The sequence below is a fragment of the Misgurnus anguillicaudatus genome, chromosome 4 (assembly GCF_027580225.2).
Source record: "Misgurnus anguillicaudatus chromosome 4, ASM2758022v2, whole genome shotgun sequence".
Classification (NCBI taxonomy): Eukaryota; Metazoa; Chordata; class Actinopteri; order Cypriniformes; family Cobitidae; genus Misgurnus; species Misgurnus anguillicaudatus.
Window position 1 is genome coordinate 21,014,998 of NC_073340.2, and position 26,274 is coordinate 21,041,271.

At 38.9% G+C, this 26,274-nt stretch overlaps 1 protein-coding gene across 15 annotated transcripts in view; it reads left to right on the plus strand.

Moving 5' to 3' along the window:
- Positions 1–26,274, plus strand: part of nrxn1a (neurexin 1a) — a 212,578-nt gene that overhangs the window by 132,808 nt on the left and 53,496 nt on the right. For 13 of the 15 annotated variants that reach the window (XM_073866955.1, XM_073866956.1, XM_073866965.1 and 10 more), the window contains one exon: positions 4,629–4,748. In XM_073866955.1, the coding sequence (XP_073723056.1) occupies positions 4,629–4,748 (120 nt within the window). Of the gene's footprint in view, positions 1–4,628; positions 4,749–11,110; positions 12,140–26,274 lie in introns of those variants that run through there. The other 2 variants (XM_055176763.2, XM_055176762.2) reach the window with 2 other exon arrangements.

Genomic DNA, 26,274 nt, shown 5'->3' on the forward strand with positions numbered 1-26,274 from the left:
GCTTAGCTAGGGAACCCTTATAATCTTTGACATAATTGGAACACTGGCTAAAATGAATCACTGCTAGCAATGATAACTGGCATGCATGCCTGATCGTTGGTAGCATTTAACGATTATCATTAATTAGTGCTGCCAAAGTAATGTGAATGTAACGAACACCACGAACCACTCGGTGAGTAGTACAGTTTTGAAAATGAACTTTAAGTGTTGTTTTAATGACATGTTTGGGCATGGTCATTGACTACCATTCTGAAGCAGTCAAGAGACGCTTCTAAATGAATCGAAAAGTCAAGACACGACGACCCATTGTCAAAATTTCTGTGTCCATCACTGTAGTTCATCCAAAACAAACCAGAAATGAGACTCAAAGTGTTAAATACCGGAATTATCCTTTAAAGGTTACATATATTACACTGATTTCAAATATTACAAAAAATATATTTAAAGAAAATAAATACATTTTTATTTTTAATTTATATTTTTTAAAGTACTAAGGCTGATATTTATTTACTGTGGTATATGTTATTCTAGTGTCAACCCTTGTAATGTTACACAGATATTGTGTATATTATAAATATTGTGATATTATTGTTTAACATGTGCAGGTTTTTTCTTCATAGATCACTTAACATTGTGATACACTAGCTCATACTGTAGGCATAGCTTGATATTTGAGCTGGGGGACAGACTGGTCTATCATAGTATCTATACTGGAACAAGATGATTTTACTGCAAACCAAAGATAATTAATGACAAACATTTTCGTTGACTGCATTAAAATAACATTATTCTGAATGTTAGATTAATATAAAACATGATAGCAGATTTCATGTTTTGTAACTGTAACCCACAGTAAAAAATATTATTTGGATTTTTTTTTAATAATATTAATACTTTTGTCTGTAAAATGCTCTCACTGTAACAATTTTTTATTATAAACATTGATCAAATATTGAAGCATCCTACATCATAATGAATTACAGTTTGTCAGTAAATATGAACAACAGTTATATTAAAGTTAAGAGACGGTTTCAGCAGTAACAACATAAACAAGCAGCTTTCGTGGTCCACACGTAACTTCCGGTAAACTCCGCTGAGAATTAATAACAACAAAGTACTTTAAACATAGTTTATTTATATAACAAGCTATAAACAACACGTAGATTACCTAGGAAACCAAACCATTTGTTATTTTTGTTGATGTATTTGTTTAAGAGTTCAGTTTAGAAATAGTCAGACCATTAAAAAAAACTAAAAAAATGGAAGTAAAGTTCAGACCAAGCGCGTATTGCGTCACCGCACGTGCGTCCGATGAAACCGTCTATACACTACAAAAAAATTCACAGGGTTAGTAAATTTTAGGAAAACACATCTAAAACACAACACAATTAATTAAACGCCTAATTCAAAATACAAGTAAAAACTAAACGCAAAATTCATATGCAGTAAACAGTACATTAGGTCATTAATTCATACAATTTATTTTGGGCTAAAATTACAAACTCCACCAAAGATTTTTAGGTGGCTAAACACGCCAGGCTTTTTTTCTAAAAACAAATGTGCTGATGTACTTTGGCTGCTATAAAACAAACATTTAAAGAAGTACTGTCTTATATAAGTATCAAATTTTGCAGACAATTCTCTCTAATCAAAGCGTATTAATATTGTGGTAGCGCTTGCTTGGTGTTATATAGTAATCAACAAGCTGTATTAACTTTTATGTGGTTGTTCAATAGTGAAGACAGGATGTTCTGGTTGGTTGGTGTAGTATTTGTCCAGCCTTTACTCTATTGTAATTGGACAGCTGTTTTGATAAATACTAATATTATTATCAGATTAACAATTATTTTTTACAAAGTATCTTACAAAGTAACTTTTAAATTTAAAAGAACCTAAATACATTTTTATATTTGTTGCATATAATTTATTTTATAAAAATTATTTTAGCCAATGGGGGGCCTGGCCCCCGCAAGCTCCGCCTAAGCAGTACCTTAATAGCAGCATCAGGTTTAAAATTATCAGACAGCTTTAGATTAAGTTGTATGGGTGCACAGCTTAATCATAGTCAAGGAACAAAAACATAGGAACACATAATAATGGACTAAAAACATAAATGATCAACATACACGGAAAATCATCAGATACAAACTAAAAGAAATAAATGAAACCATGCATATAATTGGTAATGCAGAAGACCCCTCAATCTAATGTGATCCACAGTGAAAGCTGTAATAATCCAGAAAATAAGCATAAACACATCTTTACCTGGCTTTCAAAATTGTAACATACCAACAACAACTAATCATCTTTGTTTTCAAATGAGGCTCATTTTAACCATAAAGACTAACCCTACTGTTAAAAGACAATAGCAATTTTGTCTCCGAAGTGTGGCTTGCACACATACTGTATATACTTTGTTTTTATAACATATAATTTATTCAATTACAAGTTAGTAGAAATCCACAATGTTAACAATCCGTGTAAACCTGACATGGGAAAAATGTGTGTTTAAATAAAATAGCTTTTCCTTGTATGTTAGATTAAAAATGTTATTCTGTATTTTCCTTTATTCTCTGTGTTTCATTATCTTAACATCATCACACCTTTACACACAAGTCTCCTTTTCTCTCTTTTCCCTTACATTTAACAGCTTACTTTGTTATAATCACATACATTCCTGTGCCTTTACTAACATCTTATATATTTTGTTTGCTTTTTCTTTTTCGTTTGGCTGACAAAAGTTGCATTGCCGAAAGCTGACTTGCAAGGTAGATAGACACATGTGTGTTTTAACTGATGCCCCCTTTACCCTCCTTAGTTTGACAGTCTGATGTTATAGATCACGTTTGCCCAGCAGTCAGTCTAGTAACTCCATCACAGTAAATACAAGCACCCTACACGCAACTTGTATTTACAGCCCCAGGTCTCAGATTGTCCTGTCTCATAGTTTTCCCTCACGTACTGTACCCTGTCACCTCTCTTTTCTTATCTATTTGGAGCTTACATCTGTTCTGTCGTATAGTGCAGGCATGCGTCCCCCGTCCCCACCCACAGCATGCAATCTAAACGTCCACACAAACGCGACGAAAATAGTCTATTCTATTCCCTTATAAGGGTTTAAAACTGGATGAAATTTCCCAAGTGGTTTGGGAGGAGATCTCATAGGTGAAATTCAAACACTGATTACCTTCACTCAGACGTATAACGTTTGGTTTGAAGGAAGTTTTATCGAGGGACCGGTGCCAGTTTCTCTTTTCTCTGCCTAAGCCTTTAAATCAGTTTCAGTCAGATAGATCAGGTGAGACAGGAAGAACAGATCTCATCTGAATCGCTCCGCCGTGCTCTCTATCTCTCTCCTTTTTCTCCCTGCCAGACTCGCTTCACTTCCGAGTCAAGTGGCCAATGCACAAATGTGCGACTGATTGGCCAAATGGCTGAGTGATGGAGAACAGGGAGAGTCGGAGGGCCAGGGGCCTGTTTTACATGCCGACTAAAGTAATGAGAGAAATGAGAACAGAAGTGTTTCTGCGGGCTGTAATATGGCTGGCCCATCGCCCTGCTTCTGTAGACAGAACACAAAATGAGCTATTCCAGACGGCCCCCATTTATCTTACAGGACCGTGTCCCCCGGGAACGTGCTACTTTAAACTTACCTCAGCAATACCGGGAGCAGATGTTATTATCACAACGGGGGCCTGTGTTATTAGTACAGCCAATACTCTGCGCATTACTGCAAGCGCTACACCTTTACTACTGTCGCCGGTGCAGTGCTTGGATTGCAGGGATGGGCAGATCGATATTTTCAATACTAATGTTGTATTAGGTGTTTTCTTTATTTCTTTCAGGATTCAAATGAATGCCTTTCATGAGCTTTAAAATGAAAAAATGCAAATAGGTAGATAGGAATGATATCATGGTGAGCATGCTGCAGAAAAGCAGTTTAGCATTGAAGTATTTCACATAGCAACTAATGTAGATAAACAACTAATGCAATAGGCCAGTAGTTGTACAGAAAAATCTACCAACTTGTCTTTTAATAGATTTTTTTTCATTATCACCGATATTAGCATTGATCATCCTTCCCTATTGGATTTAACTTTACAATCCAGTCACCCATTCTCATTTATTTTCACGAATAATTCAATGGTTTAAGTTTTAGGTTTTGTGTTAAATACTTTAACAATTCATTTTTATTGTGTTAAAACAGCAATCATGCTTTATGTACATTTTTTACTGTAACATTTATTACTGTTTATTACATAAAGCAGTCACACTTGAATTGCAAAGAATTATAAGATTTCCTGTTTCCTCACACATGTTTTTTTTTTTCATTCCATTATAATGTTATCAAATCTAACCGTTTTTAAATCATTTTCTTTTTTTTCCAATTCTAAACCCTTAAACATTCTGTGAGGAAGATTAATATGTATTTGAAATAGTAGATGTTTTTCTCAATGATAGCGGGGAGCGAGCAGATGGGACGGTTCTGTGTGGCTGTTTCTGCTGCAATAAAAGCTATTTCACTAGTCTGGATTTAATGTGGTACAGCTTCTGTGACTTTATATACCCATCTCTTTTTTTCCCTGTGTTTTCCTTCTCTCTCTCCACTCTCTATCATGTTTTTTCAGGCCCCAGCACGACCTGTCAAGAGGACTCCTGCTCCAATCAGGGCGTGTGTCTGCAGCAGTGGGAGGGGTTTAGTTGCGACTGCAGCATGACATCATTTGGAGGACCACTGTGCAACGACCGTGAGTCTGACACCTCTCTCGCTTTTCAACTAGAAAACCCAACACAATGATTCACACTCTGAACTAAATCTGTTTATAGCTAAAGCTTTTATTAATACATACATTGCTGTTACATATAGTACTATTAACATCAGTTTGTTTGACTGGCTGATTTTTACCAAAACCACCCATATACGTATATTTAAACAACACAAAAATCTACAATACAGTGAGATTAAGAACCAAGAGTCTTTTTATGTATCACATATCATTTTGCAGTGGCGGCCGGTGAGTTCTCTTACAAGAGGCGCAAATTTTAAATATGTGTTTGTTGTGAACCATGGTCATCATGTGTCGTTGAAATAAGTGCTTGCTGCACATGCGTCGAAAGAATTTATGATAAAAGAGATGCTCACGTTCACGAAATACTCGCAAGACACTAATTTAACATAAACTCTGATTACACATGAGATTAAGCGAGTATCTGGCAAACACGAGCGTCTCTTTACAGGGTTCCCATAGGTCCTTGAAATCCTTGAAAGTTTGTGAATCCGGGGGAAAAAATTCAAGGAAGTTTTTGAAAATATACATACATAGATACAGGTCATTGAAAGTGCTTGAATCTATTTTATGCAAGAAGTTTTCTGGAAAAAAATCCATATTATTCCCTGTGTAGTGTAGGATAATCAATGTTGGGAGTAACGCATTACAAAATATAATATATTACAGTAATATATTAGTTTTTGCTGTAACGCAGTAATATAACGCATTACTACTAAAATTTTGGTAATATTTTACTCGTTACAGTCTTAGTAACGCGCGTTACAACAATGCATTTTAAAAATTAGACCGTGTTAACGCAAAAGTAGTGTAACTTATTACAGTTCAGAGTCAGTAATATTGTAATGTAACTAATTACTTTCAAATGACAGTAATTTGTAATATATAATGTATTACACTTTGGAAGTAACTTGCCAAACACTGAGGATAATATCATGAAAATTTTTGCATAATTGTGTTAAATAAAAACATAAAAATGTCTCGGATTATGTATGTAACTGTTGTTCCCTAAGAAGGGAACGAGACGCTGCGTCTCCCTTGCCATACTTCCTGCGTCCTGGTACGCCGTCTTAGGCAATATTTCAGATAGCAATATACCTGTCTCCCGTGTCACCCTTTCTATGTCCTTAAGCCTCACCATTGGTTGAATTTGATATACACATTCAGACGCACTTACCCTTGGAGGCATCCCCAAAGTGTCACCGCACTGACGCAGCACGAGTTCCCTCAAAAGGGAACTGTAACAATGTATCTTAAAAGGTAACACGCTGTAACCTTGCTCTTACCTGAAATGTGTCCACATATTTAGTCCTTGAATTTGAGGGAATAGGACCTGGAAAGTTCTTGAAGTAACTAAGGTGTGGAAACCCTGCTTTTATCATAAACCCCTTTAAGCATCTGCAGCAGGCTCATATTTTGACATCACAAAAGTTTACATGATATAAGTTAACATATTTTAAAAAGACGAGCTACACACATGACGGCTACATACATGTTGTGACAAGCTTCGCATTGTGCGCCCTCAAAAAAGAAGTCACTGGCCGCCACTACATATTTATCTCAGTGGCTATGATGGAAATGGAACTCTAGTTGCATACAATGTTCACTGCATACTATTTTTAAAAGTAGTATATGTAACAGTATTATGCAGGAATATTTCAACACTCATTTTCAACACTTGACCTCATTTGTCATTAACAAGTTTAAATTGATATTTAATGTGAATTCTTGAATTTTTTTTACTTTAGATCTAAAGCTAAAGCGACCTTATCCCACAATGCAATTCGACAAATGATCAGTCGAAGTATGCCACTGCGTATCGCAATTTTAGATCCTAAAGCCAAATAACGTTTAATATAATTCAAAAATCAAAATAGTCTCCAATGCTTTCCAAGAAAACAGTAAACAAATGCCAATATTCAGTTCTCATCCACATTGTAACAACACAAAGCTATACTGTAGCTTAGCATGGTAGTTTAGTATGGCATATATCCAGTTTACAGTAAAAACAAACTTCACTTTTCTGCTACACCACTAGAGAGCATTAGAGGACAGTGCATGCATGGCACTCTTCTGCAGTATATTTCCAAATCTTCCAACTCTCTGGAGTAAAAGGCTTTCTTGCATATAATTATGTTTGGAGGAAATGATTTCGGGGTTTTTTGCATGCACAAGTGTGTATGGGAGCATTTATGAATGGGTTTATAAAATTAAGCCGTCTGTACCGACAGAAGGGCATTGGATGAATGTGGTCTAAAAGCCTCAGTTCTAGTGGACTGTGAAAGTGCTGAGTGCCAAAAGAAAAGTCCTTCAGATGGTTTACAGAGAGGATGTATTTCAGTCTCAAGCCATGCACAGCTAATCCATTCTGTGGGTTTTCCAAACTGATAAGAGCCCGTCTTTGTTCAGAGGGAAGAATCCACATAGACGGCTTGCATTACATCATCAGCACCCCCGCACCTCGTCGGATACTATTGAGGGTGTGTAGTTTTAGCTATTCAGAACAGCAGTGGGAGATGGATTGGCTGAGGGTGCATTTCTACCTTCTTAAAATTATAAAAGGAAACTTATCTACAAAAATAAATGTATTAATAAAATAGATGGCTGGAATAGATCTCCTATATGTTATTAGTAGAACAGGGCATTGGTCATTTGCTTTTAATGCATCATGCCACTTGCATCTAGGCTGGACAGGGTGTTACCATATGATAATTTACGTAAACTCATGGATTTATTATTGCCGAATCAATCTATCATTTGCTACGCAGCACAGTTCTATGCTTGCATGCCCAACGGGTCAGGAAGGTTATTAGGCCCTGCATTTTCTAGTAGTGGGCTAGTAATTGGTAAATGATTGGTTATGTTGTATTTATGGCTTGTAAATGCCGGTGAGGGGCATATTTCGAAGTAAAGACTATAGAGATTGTGTAGTGGCATTACTACGATTGGGGAAAAGTGCAAAACTCAGTACAGCAGCCTGAGCGACAGACGTCAGAACCAATCGTCAATCGTTAAAGGTGCAGTGTGTAAATTTAGCGGCATCTAGTGGTGAGGTTGCGAATTGCAACCAATGGCTCAGTCTACTGCTCTTCCCTCGCTTTTGAAACGCATAGAGAAGCTATGGTAGCCACCACCAAAAAAAATGTCATTGACGGAGACAACTTAGTAAAAAAAGTTTGTTCGTTAAAGGTGCAGTGTGTAATTTTTAGAAGGATCTCTTGACAGAAATGCAAAATAATATACAAAACTATATTATCAATTGTGTATAAAGACCTTTCATAATGAAACGTTATGTGTTTATTACCTTAGAATGAGACCTTTTTATCTATGTACATCGAGGGTCCCCTTACATGGAAGTCGCCATTTTTCTACAAACGTAAAAATTTTTTACTAAGTTGTCTCCGACGATGACATGTTTGTCCAGTGGTGGCTACCGTAGCTTCTCTATGTGTTTCATGAGTGAGGGGTGAGCAGTGGACTAAGCCGTTGGTTGCAATTCGCAACCTCACCACTAGATGCCGCTATAATTCACACACTGCATTTTTAAGGGTTTCTGTAGAATCATGGCGTCACAAAATGGCGACTTTTACGTAAGGGGACCCTCGATGTATGTAGATAAAAACGTCTCATTCTAAGGTAATAAAAACATAACGGTTCATTATAAAAAGGTCTTTATGGACCCCTGATAATATAGTTTTGTATATTATTTTGCATTTCTGATTAGAGATCCTTTTAAAAATTACACACTGCACCTTTAGCTCTGTATAGAGTGATGTAAAGTATTTACCAGCCATTGCGCATTTGCAGTAGCAATTTTTGTTGCTCAATTTTGACCTTAAGAAATGAAATGTATAGTACTGTTAATATTAGGCATAATTATTAGTCAGAAAAATTTTTTTTATTTGTAATGATTTTAAAGATATCAGTCATCCCCTATTCAAATAAATAGGATTTGGTTTGAAATAGCTGCCTGAATGCATTTGCAAACATGGCCACCGAGTGCGAAGACTCCATAAAAGGGCTTTGCCGAAAGCTAATGAATGGGATAAATGGAAATGCTAATAGATAGCTTACTCCACATATTATAGACCGACTCGCTCATACCCCCTGATTTATGCAAATAAATACAGAATTTGGTGTGTGTACACTATTTTAATGGTCTTGCAGTCACATTGCCCGTACACACGCACACATGCGCGAGCGAGCGCACACACCGGCTCATTTAGATGTGTGAAAGCCCACTGATCAGCAGCCCGTGAAGGCAGTGCAGATAGAAAGAAGCTTTGTCTGGGCCCGGTAGCAGAAGAGTAAATCCTGCGTGTGGGGCTTACAAACACATCAATCCAGCACAAGTATTGCAGTGTATGCAGGCATCACATACGCCCAAAGGTGCTCATGCTGTAGCATCTATTCCTTCATCTTTGTAACAAGCTCTTGTACAATCTTATCAATAGCCTGCAGGGGTGGGACTATTTGACCCACTGGTCCTATTAAACATGCACCTAGTCCCTCCTGCACTTCAAGTCTGTCATTGACACATTCAGATCTTGGAGGATATGAGCGGTTTTATTTAAGCTGGTTTTCAAAGGGCCCTGCTGAATACTATAATTAACAGGACAGAAACAGACTTCTGCACTGAATGCAAAACTCATTCGCTCGCTGTAAATACTATTAAAGAGACAGAGCGCAGATAAGAGACTGAAAAATTACGGGATGATTAAATAAATGACCGCAGCTATAGAAAAAGGGTGATAACGCGCATGAAATTAAATCTGATGCGACGGAACTCTCAAACCGAGCAGTATGTCTTTAAAGACGTGCTTCATTTTAATTAGCTTTCGCTTATCGAAGATCTTGTTCCTTAATAAACAAAATCTCAGCGGTTACCAGAGCATCATGGGTAGGGTGTTTGTGAAGGGGGGGGCTTAGATTTAGACTTCCTGAAGCGAGGGGGGTGAGGAATAAAGAAGAATGAGAGGAAGATAATTGTGCATTATTTGTTTATTTTCTTTTATCATCTTCCTTTCTTTATAGAAAAATATGGGGGTAGGGGGAGATGGCAGCAGCGCAGAACAGCGCAACGTTATAAAATCCAACACAATGCTGGCACTAAATGTGTGCGGAGTGGGGAAAAAAGCAAAAATTTCCACCTATTTCACTGTTTAAAATACTTGAAAGCATTTTCCCGGAGAATGAAAGCTCCAGTATTAAAACATGCTCCACTTCCCCTGAATCTGCTTTTGAGGTCAGCTAGGGAAAAAAATGGATTGGAAACATGTGACTACTGAAGAATGGTGATGATCTGAGATTTGCCCGAAGCGACACCCAGGCTGTCGCCGTTAGGTGGCAACCTTGTAAACAGAAAGGCTGCGGGCTGGATTTTTCTTTGAAACGCAGTTGATATTAACAGGAATGATTAGCTTGCCCTTTATGCAGCAGATTGGTTTCCACATTGTTTTGGAGTGATGTTTATTTAAGTGCAATTCTGGGTATTATCTTCCAAATAGAACGGTTTGGGGCTCCTGGTGGTGTGCGCCTGAGAGCCCCTGGCGAGACGGATCTGATCACCCGGCTTTGTCAGCTTTAATTATACAGTGCTAACGATGCTCCGAGCCGAGAGGAAGGCGAAGCAAAGACCTCCTTGTGTCAGCGGAGATGTCACCAGTGTCACACTTAGTGCATCTGCTTCACACTCCGAGTGGATTCTCTGTGGAGAAGCACACCTGCATGCTTCCTGTTTGAGCCCTGGAGTGCGCACACACATCACATTTATTATGAGGAGAAAGGTGAACTTATTTTCCCTTTCGTGCACATCATCAAAACTTTTGTGTTGTTGTGTTTCCTCTATTGAATTATTTCAAAATTCTCTATTTTACCTGTCTCACTTTTAATATTAAACTGAAAACAGCATTTAAATAAATAAAAACACCTCTTCAGTCGATTTCTTTGTTGTTTATTTGAAGCTCGTCCTACATTTGCAATTTCTCGCCGCTGTCCGTGGTGCTGAAGTGCACCCAGTGGTCGTCCTTCATATGAAAGAACTCATACACAGTGACTGGAGAAAGAGGAGTGTTAAGGTTTGACTTGTTTGTGAAGGAAAGCTAGCTCACGCTCTCTGAATTCCAGCTGGACACTTTCTGAGCCACCCCTCTGTCTAGGAGAAACGAAGCCAGAAAGAGAGAAAGAAAGATTAGGATGAGAACCCCCCCCCCCCCCTTTCTACAGCTGCACATGCCTCCCTGATGATCGAAAGGGGAGGGCTGGAGGAATAGAGGGGGTTGAAAACTCAAAGCCAAGCTTCAGCGCTTTCCGTTTTAGCATCCACAACGCTTTCTACAGTTCGAAGGGTCTTTTGCTCTGAGCACGGGATGGGATAAAAAATGTAAAGAGCAAGAGAGGAGGGAGGTTGTTCTTGTGACTTGCATTTTCAGAAACTTTCGTACGGGAGGACCGCTTGACCGCTGTTGCCCCTCCTCGGTTCCCTCTCTTCCTGTTCTTCATTGGTGTGTCTTCTAACATTTCCTCTGAGAGGCAGTGCGGTCTCAGCCAGCAGAAGCAGCAACCGTGTGGTGTGTGTGTGTGTGTGTGTGCGAGAGAGCGAGTGTGTTTGTCGTTTGGGGAGGGGGAGAGGCGCTCTGTATTGAGTTAAATGCTGCAGCGGCAATCTCGTCTCGTGTGTGCCATCGCTTCTGGTCGTCTCTCCTTTCCTCTGCTCTTCTCTCCGCGAGGGAGCGGGAAATGCAGCCTCGTTTTCACGGGATACGGCTGGGTTTCAGGCGATAGGCTGCGCTGGAAAGTCCAGGTGTGCTGGGAGGTCTGTAACAAAAGGCTGCTCTACGCCTACCTTACTGGAGTACTGGATCGGTGGTTTATTTCATTTTTCCCTTGAAGGATTTTGTATTCTTTAATGCCAAGAAGAGGAATGTAAAACAGGATCTTATTCTTTTGAAGTTCAATCATTTTACATAAAACTCTGCTGGAAGTTTCTCTCCATGTGGATTTGGCACGTGCTGTTGTTCTGCCTAGTTGGGCCGTTGTATGGTCAGGGTCCGAGGCTCAAGCGGGACATGGGTCGCCAAGCGCTCTAAAGACGCTTCTTCTCAAAAAAATCCCTGTGCACTCCGGTAGCATGTTGGCGAGAGGGCTGCGTCTGTGGCCCAGCAGGGCTCCTGGTTGTCCCGTGTCCGTCCTGCTCCGCATCACCCTGCGCCTGGCTCTCTGGCTGCCCCCGCTGGCTTTGGGGTCAGCTCTGGCTCTGGCAGAAGGGCCCGGGGAGCTGTACGTCCCTCAGCATATGCCTCATCACCTCGTGCCTGCCGCCAGATCCCACGCCCCCCTGCGGGCAGGACACGGTGCGTAGCTCGTTCGACTGCCACATTTGTCCTCTCACCACTGCTTCACAAAGCGAATGTTTCTTTTTTAAACTAATGTGTTTATATGTATAGTATGTTTAGTTTAGAGATGTTAGTATAAGAAACATAAGGTATCATGCTTTATAATTATTGACGGAGGTCTATGAGTGTACTTTTGCAATTGTGTGGTCAGGATCCAAATGGTGTTTGTGATCATTATGCAGATGCATTATGCAGGGTACAAATGCTAGCCGCTACACATACCACAGTCATTTACCGCACAGCAATACAGCCTCATGCATCAGCCGTAACATTCTTGTGTTTTTCTATGGGTCATTGAAAGGGCTGTTTATATAAGCACCTGGATCACATCCGCAACCTTTTCCCGCAAAAAGGCCACATCCTTGACTCCGGCTGACTTTTGACACAATTAAATTATATTTAAATGACACAGTCTGGCCTGCGGTCACCGTGTCCGTGCGTGCGCGCGTGTTTAATGCAGCGAACTGGCCAAATTGAATGTACTGGGTCTAGAAGGGACAGAGGACAGGCTTTTATGCCACTATTACACCCCAGAGCAAACCGGTGATTTTCAAAGTACAACCCCCACACCTTCCTTGAAACTCTATTACTTCAACGGTGCCATTAAATCCCACTGGCTACCACTCCTGAGACCGGTATACCGTATAAATTGAACACCTTCTGCTTTATTGCACCAGCTCTTTCCCCCCAGTTTGTCTTCTAATGTCTCATTGCGGCTGGCTGTTTAAAACTATCAGCCTGATTTCCACGCTGTGTGTGCAGAGGGGCTTGCGCTGTCAGTATGTGATACACTGCACTTATATAACAAGACCTGGCTGCCTCTTAGCATTATCCTCACAGATTATGCTTTGATAAAAAAAACCACTATTGAATAGGAGGAAGAAGCTTGTGAAGTGAGACGAGTCATTTATCATCTTTTCTGAGAGCCTCTTACTTTTCTTTTCTGTTCCTTTCTGGCTCCTTGGCTCTCTCTATCACTTTTTTCTCTCTCTATCACTGCCTGTCTCTCTACCTTTGTTTATCCTTTTCTATCTCACTGTGTGTGCAACACAGCTGGCGTCTTTAATGGCAGGGTATGCTGAGATCACAGAGTCCCGCTGCTTGTATGTGTCCCCCCAGGCTGCAAGGCAGCGCATCAGGGTCCATTGCTCCCCCCCTCCTCAACCAAACAAATCCAAACCTCCGGACCCAGAATATTCTGCCGCGTTGTTTAGAGCTGAGCTTTATTTGCAAAATCAAATGATATTTGTAATAATAAAACAGTGAAAGCTTACGTACATGTGTCTGTCACACCATTAGCAGTGCAGACGGGTGCCTTTCAGGCTTTTTCTTTGAAACAGAGCCACTTCTGCTCTCCAGCTCTACCTGCTTCCAGCTATGTGTTATTATGCCGTGATGAGGGGTTTGAAAACAGCAAGAGTTCGGTGGTTGCAGTAAAATTAACATTTTAAAACCATTAACAGTGGGTTGTGTGGAGTGCAGGAATGTGTGTGCGTGTGCGTGCCCTTGTCTGTGTCTCAGTAAATGTGCCCTCTCTCCCATTAAAATGATTGCATAGGATGAGAAAAAAGCTAAGCGAATTATCAGAATTTACCTTGGGCTTCAGTGCTTTGTTTTAAAGTCGAATTCCATTTTTTTTTCTTTTGACGCAGTTTTGCACTCATTCCTTACAAGTAATCCTGCCAGATATTGACACAGAAAAATAGAAGCGATTTACATTTACAGATTCGAAAATTTTTGGCAAATCCATTACTATTGTAGAAAAGCTTATTAACAAACCAGCAAATTAGATAGATGTATAGTGCCGTATACCACTGCTACTCTCTAAAATTGCTGGGTTTTTTTCAACCCAGCTTTGGGTCAAGAAGGGACGTACCCAGCTGTTGGGATAAATTCAGAGGCGGACACTACTTGAGTATTTTAAGTAAATTTTCCAAGCATCTGTGCTTTATCAGAGTGTTTATCTTGGGAAAAAATGTACTTAACTTTACTAAAAAATGTTCATTACATTTTAAAGCAGTGGTTCTCAAACTGGGGTCCGGGGCCCCCAGGGTGTCCGCGAGATGGTGCCAGGGGGGCCCCAGTTTTATGACATTTTTATAAAATACATTAATTTATCATGAATTCTGTGAAATTAAACCGAAAAAAATAAGGCAGCACTGCTTTGTATAATTTAATGTTTTGTTTAATTAGAATGTGAAGTTTTAGAACTGTTTTTTGTCATAGATTTTCTTTGGGGGAGGGCACGAAGGAAGGGGGCCGCACGCTGAAAAAGTTTGAGAACCACTGTTCTAAAGCATGAATCATACTGTGCATTCCTTTTATATTGCATATTAAAATTTATTTAATACCTAATTAAATAAATTTGTGTACATTTTCTTTTCTTTAGTAAAAGTACAAGATTAAAAGTAGAAAAAATACTAGATGTTTAATGTACTTAAATATTAAATATAAACCAAAAACTTGAAATTATGAAATGTAGTGGAGTAAAAATTATGATAATATGCTTTGGAATGTATGTTTTCAAAAAAAATACCTAAAATTTTACTTTTATGTAGAAAGTAAAAATACTTAAGTAGTGTCCGCCTCTGGTTAAATTAACACACAAAATGTTTATATTTGCCTAACAATCGGTTAAACATCCTAGGATTTTGGGTCCAATCCAACAATCCAGCAAAGGTTAAATTAAAACACAGCAGACTGGGTTCGTCCCTTTTTGACTCAACGGTGGGTTGAAAATAACCAAGCTATTTTTCGAGTGTATAGCCTTCATTATTGATAGCTGTAAGTCATCTGACATACAAAAATGGATCATATAAATATACTTTTTGATTCATTTCTGTAAACAATCATGAACAAGTGTCATTTCCACCTCATTTCCGATTATGTTATTAGTTTGGTAACATTTTACTTTACTCTTCTATTTTTCCACAGTTTAAACAAAATTTATAAAAAATCTATTAACATATAGAAATATTATATTTGAGTAATTTTTAAGAAATATTACAATCTTTTAATTAAAATATATAGGTATAGCCTTGGATATATACAGTACAGTAAAGTTTTAGGCCACCACCACCAGACTTATCCATATTTATTTTTCAATCTATTTTATTAAGATACAAACAGAAAATACAGAAAATAATTACATTTTCAGGACTAAATGTCTTCTTTAGGCATCGTCTGTGTTAAGTGTGACCTCTCTTGGCACTAAACACATCTTGAGCGTTTTTGAGCAGAATGAAGTCAAAAGACTAATATCATTAAAATTAGAAATTAGGATTTAATTTTATTTAAGTTTAAGAGATCCTGAAGTTTCCTGCTATTGCTCAAGTGGAAGGGGAGTTTACCATAAACTTAACACATTAGTTTACATTTTTATACAGTTTTTAATACTATATAGACATTTCCTGTATTTCTGGATGTATTCTATTAAAGAGACTGAGAAACAATGATATATGATCACTATAACATTTCAAAAACAACTAATCTAATTCTGGCATGGTGGCCATGACTTTTGCACTGTATATGTGCCAGTAGTTGAAGCTATATAGAAAATACATCTACATAGAAGACTCGTGCATATTTTGTGTAAGGAGCTATTTTTATATGTTGCCTCATATTGCCTCTCTCTCTTTCTCTCTCTCTCTCTCTCTCACTCTCTCTCTCATCTGTCTATCCCCCATCACTGCAAATCTCAGTAGAGTTTGAGTAAGTGAGCTCATTGGGTTGACTAATCTCCTCTCTTCCTCTCTTTTATGTCAGAGCTGTGGTTCTAGAGGGCTGAATTGCGTTAATGAGGGAATGGCATAGATTTGCTGGTGATTGGTGATGTGCCTGGTCAAATATGATAGTGAGAGACTGAGAGTTCATAGCGTAGGTTGTTCCGATTAAGAGAAAGATAGAGGAAGTTAAAGGAATTATCAGAGTTGTCAAAGACAGCATGTAACCACAAACGATCAGTATCTTCACGAGTCAATCCAGAGGGCTTCACACAGGACTATATAGTGGCCGTGGGTTTATATAAGAAAGACATATTGTTCCCTTGATAGCATTGTGCTGATTGATTCTTTAAATGCTATATACAGTCTCCTGAATGAATCAAGAGAGTTGAGAAGAGAAAGAGAGCGATGGGAAAACAATAGATGTGGTGTGTAATCTAAACCCAGTCAAGCCAAACCTCCAGAGAGATTTCTCATTATGTCACTGTAAGCTCACACATGGGGCTCAGGGTGGCTTATAGTGGACCAACTGACACACACACACACCTGCAGATTATTACACATACTTCCTTCTAATAAAATACTTGTATTTGAATTCATCACTCAAAGTCTAGGCAGTTCTGTGTTTTTCCCTTCCTCACTCCTTCTTCTTTCTTTTTTCTCATCATATGTAATCATATGCAAACACGCATGGATATTACACACTAAAAATATTGGGGTTATTTTTGACCCATAATGTGTAAATATTGGACAGAACACATGGCTGGGTTAAAAATTACTCCGTGCTAGGTTAAAAATGACCCATTGGTGGGTTGTTGGTATGCAACCATGTGGTAATAATAACCCAGCAGTTGGGTTAAAACAACCCAGCATTGGGTCAGCTTTAACCCAGCAGTGTGTTCTGTCCAATATTTACCCATTATGGGTCAAAAATAACCCAGACATTTTTAGAGTGTAGTATTCATAATTAAGTTATTGTTAATATAGTCTCATTTCAGACAGTATATTTAATATTGATGTATAGACCGTTTCATCGGGCGCACGTGCAGTGACGCGATACGCATTTAGGCCGAGCTTTACTTCCGGTTTTTGTTTGTTTAAAGGTCTGACTAGTTGCTGAAACTGAACTTTTAAACAAATACCTCGTCGAAAATAACAAATGTTTTGAGTTCCTATGTAATTTACGTCTTGTTTATTTTGCTTGTTATATAAATAAACTACTTTTAAAGGACTTTGTTGTTATTTATTCTTCGCGGAGTTTACCGGAATTGTTTATGTTGTTACTGTACTGCTGAAACGGTCTATAGACACACATTATATTCATTTCAGAGCACTTATTTGAATTTAGTGGGGCTATGAACTAAAGTTTGTCTAAAACTTTATATTTATTGCCCTTTTACTTAAAAGTGTACTGTGGGACTTTTAGCGGCATCTAGCAGTGAGACTGTGAATTGCACCAACGACTCAGTCCACAGCTCACCCCTCCTTTTCAAAACGCATAGTGAAGCTAAGGTAGAGACCACAGGACAAACACAAAATCATCTGAGAAACGTAGTGACAAAACGGGATATATATAATAGTTTTTTGTTTAGGGCTACTGTAAAAACGGCGACTTCCAATTAAGGGGACCCGCGATGTATGTAGATAAGAATGTCTTTATACACCACTGATAATATCGTTATGTATTTTATATTGTTGTTCTGTTTTGAGATCCTTCAAAAAAGTCGCACATGGCGCGAATTGTGCGTTGCCGCGGGAAATGCGCGAGTTGAAAATGTTGACCTTTGGTGGAAAAACATGCCGTGTTAACCAATCAGGAGCTTGCTGTAGTAGTGACATGATTTAAGGATGCGAGCGGAGTCGCAGAAGCCTATGGACGGCCCTCCCATGACGCGAATTTACGTGTGAATGTCTCGATGAGACATTCATCTTGGGCTTAACTTAGCACCCTCTTCTATACGTTACATTAGTAATACGCTCGCTTATAATGTTGATTCATAGCCGCAGCAAATTTAGCTGCTTATGCTATTGTGTATTATGTTGTGCCATCTGTCGATTTTCTGTGCTTTTCACTGCTTCTATTAATGGAAAGCTGCTTTGCAACAATTACCAATTGCGAAAAGCGCTATATAAATAAAATTGAATTGAAAAAAATTGAATTGATGACTAGAATTGAAGCGAGTAATGAAGCGAGTAAACTCTAAATTTTCAAGCGGCAAACTAGACACGGTAGGCGCAAATTTGATGCCTCAAACACGGCTGGTGTGAACCAACAGTAAGGGGTCTGGCTAAGACTCAAGGAAACGAATCGAGGAAAGGAAAAGACTTGCAACAAATAGCAACTGAGAAGTACGGAGCCCCTAAGGGGTCATGGAGAAAAACTAAATAAAGTTTAGTTTTGCATGTGCACATGAAACTATCACGTGCGCATATGAAAGCGAAAGTTTTATGTGCGCACACAAAAGTTTTATGTGCGCATGCGATAGTTTCACGTGTGCACGCAAAACTAAACTTTAAAAAAAAATTCTGCACATGAAGGTTTCGGATGACTACATGAAAGTTTCACGTGAGCTCATGAAAATGTCGCCTTAGGGGCTCGGTAGAGAAGCAACCCTTCCTTCTTTTTTTTACTTTTTCTTGATTCCTAAATATTTTTTCCTTCCTTCCTTCTTTACGTTTCTTTTAAAGTTGTTCTTTCTTATTCCTTCTTTATTTTTTATCTATACTTTCCTTCTCGTAAACCCGAAATGCAAATCAACACAAATGAACAAACATGCTTGCATACACTTACAGGCCAACACACGTTCCGCACCCCAAGCCTCATCGGCTCTTAAACCCCCGGAGGTGCTCAAGAGCCGAAAGCTCGTTATAAAACACAAAGCAAATCAAAACAACATCCAGTAAAGTGCCACAGCAGACAGGCTTTCAGCCAGCACAGCGCTGACCGCTCATTCCCAACTCTACCCTAATTGGCCTCGGAAAGGTCAGAAAGAGAAATACCAGAGCTCTGGCACGACCACAAACCCCAGTGCCCCATGCCTCCTTCACTTCTCATTGCTCTCTTTCCACACAGAAAACGTTGTACAAAATGCGCTATATATCGCACAGCTCTTTAGTTTCATGCGATAGATGTTTCGGGCATTGCTTTTCCCAAATTATGTGGCACTAAACATGAAAACCGCAGTAAATCAGAAGACTTTACGTTTCAGAACAGGTTTTATTGTATTAGTTTTGATTCATTCGGTTCCCTCAGGTCTTACAGTAACAACTGAAGAGTGTATTAAAGAATGGAAAGAAAAATGTTTTGACAGTGCCAATGATGCATGTAAAAATCAAACTCATGAGGCGTCTGGGAACTGCGCAGTATTAGATCCGTCCGTGTGGACCCTCAGCTGAATCCTGAGGAGTCTGCAAACCTTTCATACTTCTTCAATTCCTTCTTTTGTTTCTTCCTTCATACAGTACCGCCTTTCAGAAAACTCCCATCCATAAGCCATGTCAGTCACATACACACAATAAAACTCGCCGAGCTGTGCTTTCCGCGTCATAAACATGACGTCTTAATTTAAAAGCAGCCTCCAAAGTCGATTCCTAAGGGGAAGGAGGCAGAAACCACAAATGAACACCCTGTCTGCTCTTTCTGCTGATGATAACGGCCAGTTTACCGGCATCAAACACACACACACAAGCTCATCTACTAGCACATCCGCACACTGTTAGGTTGGCCGGTGTTCCGCTCGAGCTGTTGCCTGTAATTACCCAGTTGGTGTGGAGCTCTGTGGTGTCAGTCCGGTAATTGGAGCTGCAGTAATTCACTTTTTAATTGCCTGTTTATTATTGCAGAAGCCTCAGTTTTGTAGTTGCAGCACGGCTCGCATTGAATGTTTAATAAACAAATACAATGTCACAGACTCATATTTCACGTAAACATTATAATTGCTTCGCATAAAAAGCCATCAACACACTCGCTCTTGCCCACATACGCATACTCTTTACCGCGTAATGGAACCAAAAACTCTTTCTGTCCATAACTCACCAGATGGATGAGCTAACAAAATACACAACATACGCAAACGGCACGTATTTCCAAAGAGATTGACCGTCATTCAGAGCAATCCTAAGAGAAGGTAAAATGTAATGTAGCATTTTAAATGACACGTTTTAACTCAGGAGGGACATACTGTAATTGCAAAGCATTAAACATTGTACTTGAATTGGTGTTTTTGTGGCTGAAGTGGTAGTGCATCACAATAGCAGTTTAAAATTTGTAGGATCGATTCCCAGGGAATACACATGCTAATAAAATCTATGTACTGAAAAAATGCAGCATTTAGCTAATATTTAATGTTTTGGCATGTGAAAAGTTAACATTACTTATAAAATCTAATTGAAATTATATTTTTTTTAAGTTAAAGTAACATACAAATATACGTTGATTTGCCCAAAACTTTCCTTAATACATACAGGTAAATGTGTGATTCTGGCAAAATTAGACTTATGAGGTGTCATGAAACATGTTGATAAAAAGTAAATTTTTAAGTTTAACCCCGAAGTAAGATTATCAAAATAAGAAGCATACAGTTACAAACATCTCTTCATGTACTATTTTGCACATGATTTCAAATGACATCATATAAACCAAATATTTTTTTCCACATTTAAGGGGAAAATTTTCATTACCGCAACGTGTCCATGACTGAAATTAAAAAATCTAAAAAATAAAAAGCTTCAGTGCATGTTATACTACATTTACAATAAAGAAACATGTGGTATTTGGCTATCATTGGTAAATGTAGAGACAATAATAAGGAATATAAATGTGTCCAAGAAAAATTTTCTCATACTCCGCAACAATTTTCAATTATTGTTTAAGCCCTCAAGGAACTAACATTTTCATTAGTTGAAAAATGAGTTGGAAGGGACATAATTGACTGTGACACTCAAGATGGCTACCAGGTAAGCAGTTCATATTTTTTCTCTCCAGATATAAATTGAAATTTTGTTTGTCATAGTACCTAGACAACTTTTTAGTTCTCATTACCGAAACATGAGTTTGTAAATGCATATATTTAATGTAATATCATGTTGTGGTAATGATAATTTTTTATAGTGATAATCTAAAAAATGTAAATAATTCTATAGGAAATATGTTTTAAATCTTTTAAAAATAATGGTTATAGTAAGTTCAGACCTTAATCTTATTTGTGAAAAAAAATTGGCTTTAATGGCTTTTAAAAAAAATCTGATGGTGGACATCTTTTAAGTCTGGATTTCGTGAGAATCACCCAAATAAATGCGTAATGCAATATATCTCAGCTATCCCTAAACATAAAAATCACACTATTATTACATCGTAACCTAGATAACAAACTAATATCCTGTATCTCCAGATACCTGCCGATTCCACCATCTAGTACGCACACCATGTGTTTTCCACCTAGATGATCATAGGTTCAAAACAACAATAAAATCATATGCGATGCTGCAGAGACTTGAAAATATTACAATACTGCATGTCGCTTAGTTTTTTTGGTAGTTTGAAGTGTTATTCTACTTTTATCTCTACGTGGGGTCTTCACTTTCCCTTATTTTGACAGCATTTTCCTATCAGTGGGGTGCATGCCTGTTGCCTGTTTTTGTGTGTGCACACTAGATTAGCAGAGCTCAACTGTTGTATGTGTGTTTGTGAGTCTGCCCAACGGGAGGATGACTCCAACCCTGAAAGTGTCTGACTGATGTTCTTCATTCTAGCATGCAAGTAGGAGGTGGGCAACCCAACACGATGCACCATAATTTTAGACCAAACTGCCAGGGCTTTGACAATACCTCTGTTCTCAGGCAAGGGGCATCCGGGGACGTAAAGCAAAATAGCGTGGGAGCTCAATTCATTCTTTCATAAGGGACACAAGCAGAACGATTTGTGTTTTTGAAGAGTTTTATTGACGGAAAGTCAGCTAACAGCTTAGCAAATAGTACTGCTGAAAAAAACAATATTTATGTGCTGAAGCACCCGAGGCAATGACGGTATCAGATATCATTGATTTTACATTTAAACATAGAAACAAGAACTCTGAAATATGAATCGTTTCATGTTTATACACCTTTCTCACATGTGGAATTGTTGTTTTAAGAAGAAACAGGATGGGGAGCTAATAGCCCACAGCTCAACCTCATTTTATATATATATACAGATGGATCTTTCATTAGAAAAACTTGAATATTCTCTAAAATGTTTTTTTTTTATAAAAGTTATGATTTAATGGATACATTTTAATAACTTGAAACGTCTCTTTAATGACTTTTGACAAATTTTAAAGAGTTTTAAATGTTTTACCAAAATGTCTTTCAGGCTTGTCCCTCTAAAACTTAATAACTTCTTGAAAAGTATTCAACTTTTCTTGTTGAAAAATATTATCCGAGGGTTGAGTGAAATAATTTTTAATTCAGAAACTTTATTTTTAGCATTTTAAAGTTACATGCCTTTTTTATATACAGATGGTTCTTTCATTAGAAAAACTTTTATATTCTCTAGAATGTTTTTTTTTTAATAAAAGTTAAGGTTTAATGGAAACATTTTAATAACTTGAAACGTTTTGTTGCGTCTCCTTAAAGATTTTTGACAAATTTGAAAAATGTTATCCTAGGGTTGAGTGAAATAATTTTTAATTTATAAACTTTATTTTTAGCATTTTAAAGTTACATGCCATTTTTTTAATATACAGATGGTTCCTTCATTAGAAAAACTTTTATATTCTCTAGAATGTTTTTTTTAAGTTACGGTTTAATGGATACATTTTACAATTAAACATTCATGAAATTCAGTTTAAAAGTTTAATTTGATCAAGTACTCAAATGAAAACTTCTGCAGTCTCATGCAAACAAAGAGCGAGTCTTAAGAGAAATTAGTCTTACTGATGTGTATTGAAGTGAAGATGGATCTAGATGGACCCTCTGAGGCTTGGTAGAAAAAGAAGCCAGTACGTAATTTAATTTCTTTAGCACATAAAGGAGATTAGGGCTATGATGGAATTCCAGAGGGCCAGGTAATATCTATCTCATTAGAACAGCTCTCCGTGGAATATAGACACAACTGTTCGATGGGCCGGCGTTCAGCCCACTTTCTCTTTGCTCGTTCGTGCCGATTGACCTTAGAAGGGCATTGAAGTGGAAAGACCTGTATGGTTGTTTGGTAGCGAGGGTCTTCTTTAAAACCCAGACCTAGCTGCCCACCCAGCCGAGATGATGGGACATATTTAAGGGGCTAATAGTCTGGCTTGCACAAAGCGCCTGCCTCATTTAACCGCATCAGAAAATAGACTTCAGAGAAGAGGTTTAACCCCGATAGAGGGAGGGCAGCAAGCTCCTTAACCACATCAGGAACGGGAGTGAAGAGTCAGGCTGCGGGAGATAAGAAAAGAAATAAAGAACAGAAAGTCTTGAAAAGAAGCTTTGGGATGAGAGCTGAGTGCACACAGAATCCAGCAGATAAATATTTCGGGGCCATTTTATTGATAGCAAAAGAGGGGGAAAAGGGGGAAATAAATTTGAACATGTTGCAGGCCAGATTCAACCTACAGTATGTCTTTCGCATGATACAAAATTTCTGTCGTGATATTTTTGAATGACTACCGATACCAATAGATACTGATGGTTTTGCTTTTCACTCCTTTTTTCAAATTATTATGTCATGAAATCAGTGTTTGGGAGTAGTTAATTACAAGTAGCGATGCTACAAACTTAACAGTGGTGGCTCGTGGGGCGCAAATTCAAAATAAGTGTTTGGAGGGTCATGTGTGTGGTTCCTTTTTCCAAAATATGTGTTCTGCGCTTCGAGAGATCCTGTGTGCATCACGTGTTTTGTCAAAAAAAGTTTTGTTAAAACCGTTTATGATAAAAGAGACGCTCACATTCACAACATACACGCAAGACACTCCCTTAACAGTAAATTTTGATTACGCATGAGAGTATCTGGCAAACGCGAGCGTCTCTTTTATCATAAACTCTTTAGACGCGTCTGCAGTTATTGGCCGATATATCGGTGCATCCCTGAAAACAGCAGCTGCATATTTCATTATCAAAACTTATTTATTATCAAATCAGTTACACTGTGTTCAGGGTCAAGGGTTCGACGCCTAGGCAACACATATATTTTGATAAAAATGTATAGATTGAATGCTCTGTAAGAGGCTGTTTACACTTGGCGTTTTTGTCGATCGGATTACAAGTGGACGAAGTTAATGCCAGGTGTAAACATTTTGAGCTCGTCCACTTTCGACCACTTTCAACCACTTTCAACCACATTCAGAAGTAGTCGAAAACCCTTTCGATCGGATTGCTTTTGTAGTGTAAACGCACATGTGGTTGAATGTGTTCGAACAGCCACACGGACCGCCTTCTCTCCGCCCATTTATCTAATCTGAGGTACTGAGCACAATGTTTTACGTCTTTTCTAAAATCTGGCGCAAACACACGGTTTTTATTTTTAGCCTTTCATTGATAAAACTAAAGCGGCTGATCTCCAGCAGTTTCATTTTGCAAACGTGTGAAAGTTGCGTGATCCTATTTCATCAATTGCGCTGAAAATTCAGAGAAAGCTCTAACATATACATGTACAAAACACTGTGCAACATGTTTACTTTCAACACAAGCAGCGGACTCCGACATAATATTAGTTCACGTCCATATAAACTCATCATTACTCCCGCTGTCATACTCCCGCATCATTCGCCCACTGTCTCGACAGACCACCCCCTCACAGTATTCAGGACAGAAGGGGTCGAAAGTGTACAAAAAGACGTATTTAAATACCAGGTGTAAAAGTGATGTGTCCCTCTCGTCCACTTGTGATCCGATCGACTACTGTAAAACACATCTTAATACCAAGTGTAAACAGCCCCTAAGTCACTTTGAATAAAAGCCTCTGCCAAATGCATAAATGTGAATACATATTTGCCAGTTTAATACCGTAGTCTCCTTGTTAAAAAATATAAGACATAAAAATATATATTCAGTTAGTAAATATTTGATGTTTTATGCCCGCTTTGTTGCTTACTGACTATGCAGCAACATAAACCTAATGTACAATCATCTAGTGGTTATTGCAAAATTAACCCAATGGAAATGATACAACATCCTAATCACCCTTTCTGGGTTTATTTTGCTGTACATCATCCTTTTTATTTCAAAACCCATTTTAACATTTGATGCACACTTCCCCCTTTCGTGTCCGAAATCTCCGCTTTACGCTTCCCTAAACGGCAAATCTATTCACTCACCCACAGCTGTGAATTGCCGTCATACTGAGCGTTATGAGGCAGACGGGCGTAGCGGTTCGCACGAAACATTCTTTCTATCTATCTCCTTCACATCCAGGATGTGCGCATGCGTGTGTGAAGTGCAACCATCTGAGCCCTGCTAATGAGCGAAACACATTTCTCTGTGCCTTTAACAGAGCCTGCCCGGGGAACCGTCATCGGAGCAGACCAAGAGCATGTTGTGTGCGAATCTGCGTTGGTTTGTGAACATTTGTGTACCCGCGTGAGTGAACGTGCGTGCGTTCGCGTGCCCCCCGGGTGTTGTTTTTCCGAGGGGGCCGGGCTGATCGCTGACACCGTGCAAAACAGTCTCATTGAGATGCGGTCAAGGGGGCCGCGAAATGCATGGCGGGGAAAATCACAAAGAGTGGAGCTAATGAGCACGGCTCTGCAAATAGAGGAACGTGCCAGGAAATAACTCCAGCCCTCCCACAACAGATAGCAGCACTTTAGCTCGGGGAGCCTCTGCCGAGACCTCCGGTCTCCTCTGGGTTTTTTTTTCTCCGAGCTGCTTCACCGGCTGTCTTATCTGCATCTGGAGCTCAGAACCACAGAGAGCGTTGAAGTGCGTCTCGCGTCTCCCCGGGGCTGTTAGTTCGAGCTTGATGAGCTCTTTGCTCTGTGAACATTACCCGGGCTGCACCTGCCACAATCGGAGCGGTTTCCCCGTTTTGCTATTGAAGTCACGGCTGATCAAAAGAGCCAGCGCAGTCCGCCAGTTAATGAGATCAACTCCATTAGCGGCGATATACGTGAGGCTTGAACGTTTCTCCCTCCAGATGCAAAAACGCTATGTCAATTTCCCCAAGAAACCTTCCTGCAGGCATTGAATCACATTGACCCTCCTCACAGTTAGCTACCTGCCTCTGACACTGTAATTAGCTCCGTCAGACATTAGCATGCGTCTCGCCGAGCAGGAATAGCTGTCTGGTCCAGGGCACATTTGCCCACCTTTGGCAGAATAAATGCATGCGGGAGTAGGTGCTGGGATGGGTGACCATGGGGTACGTTGATTGTCCGGTGTGTCGGCGAGTGGAGAAAGTGGCTGTAATCAGCT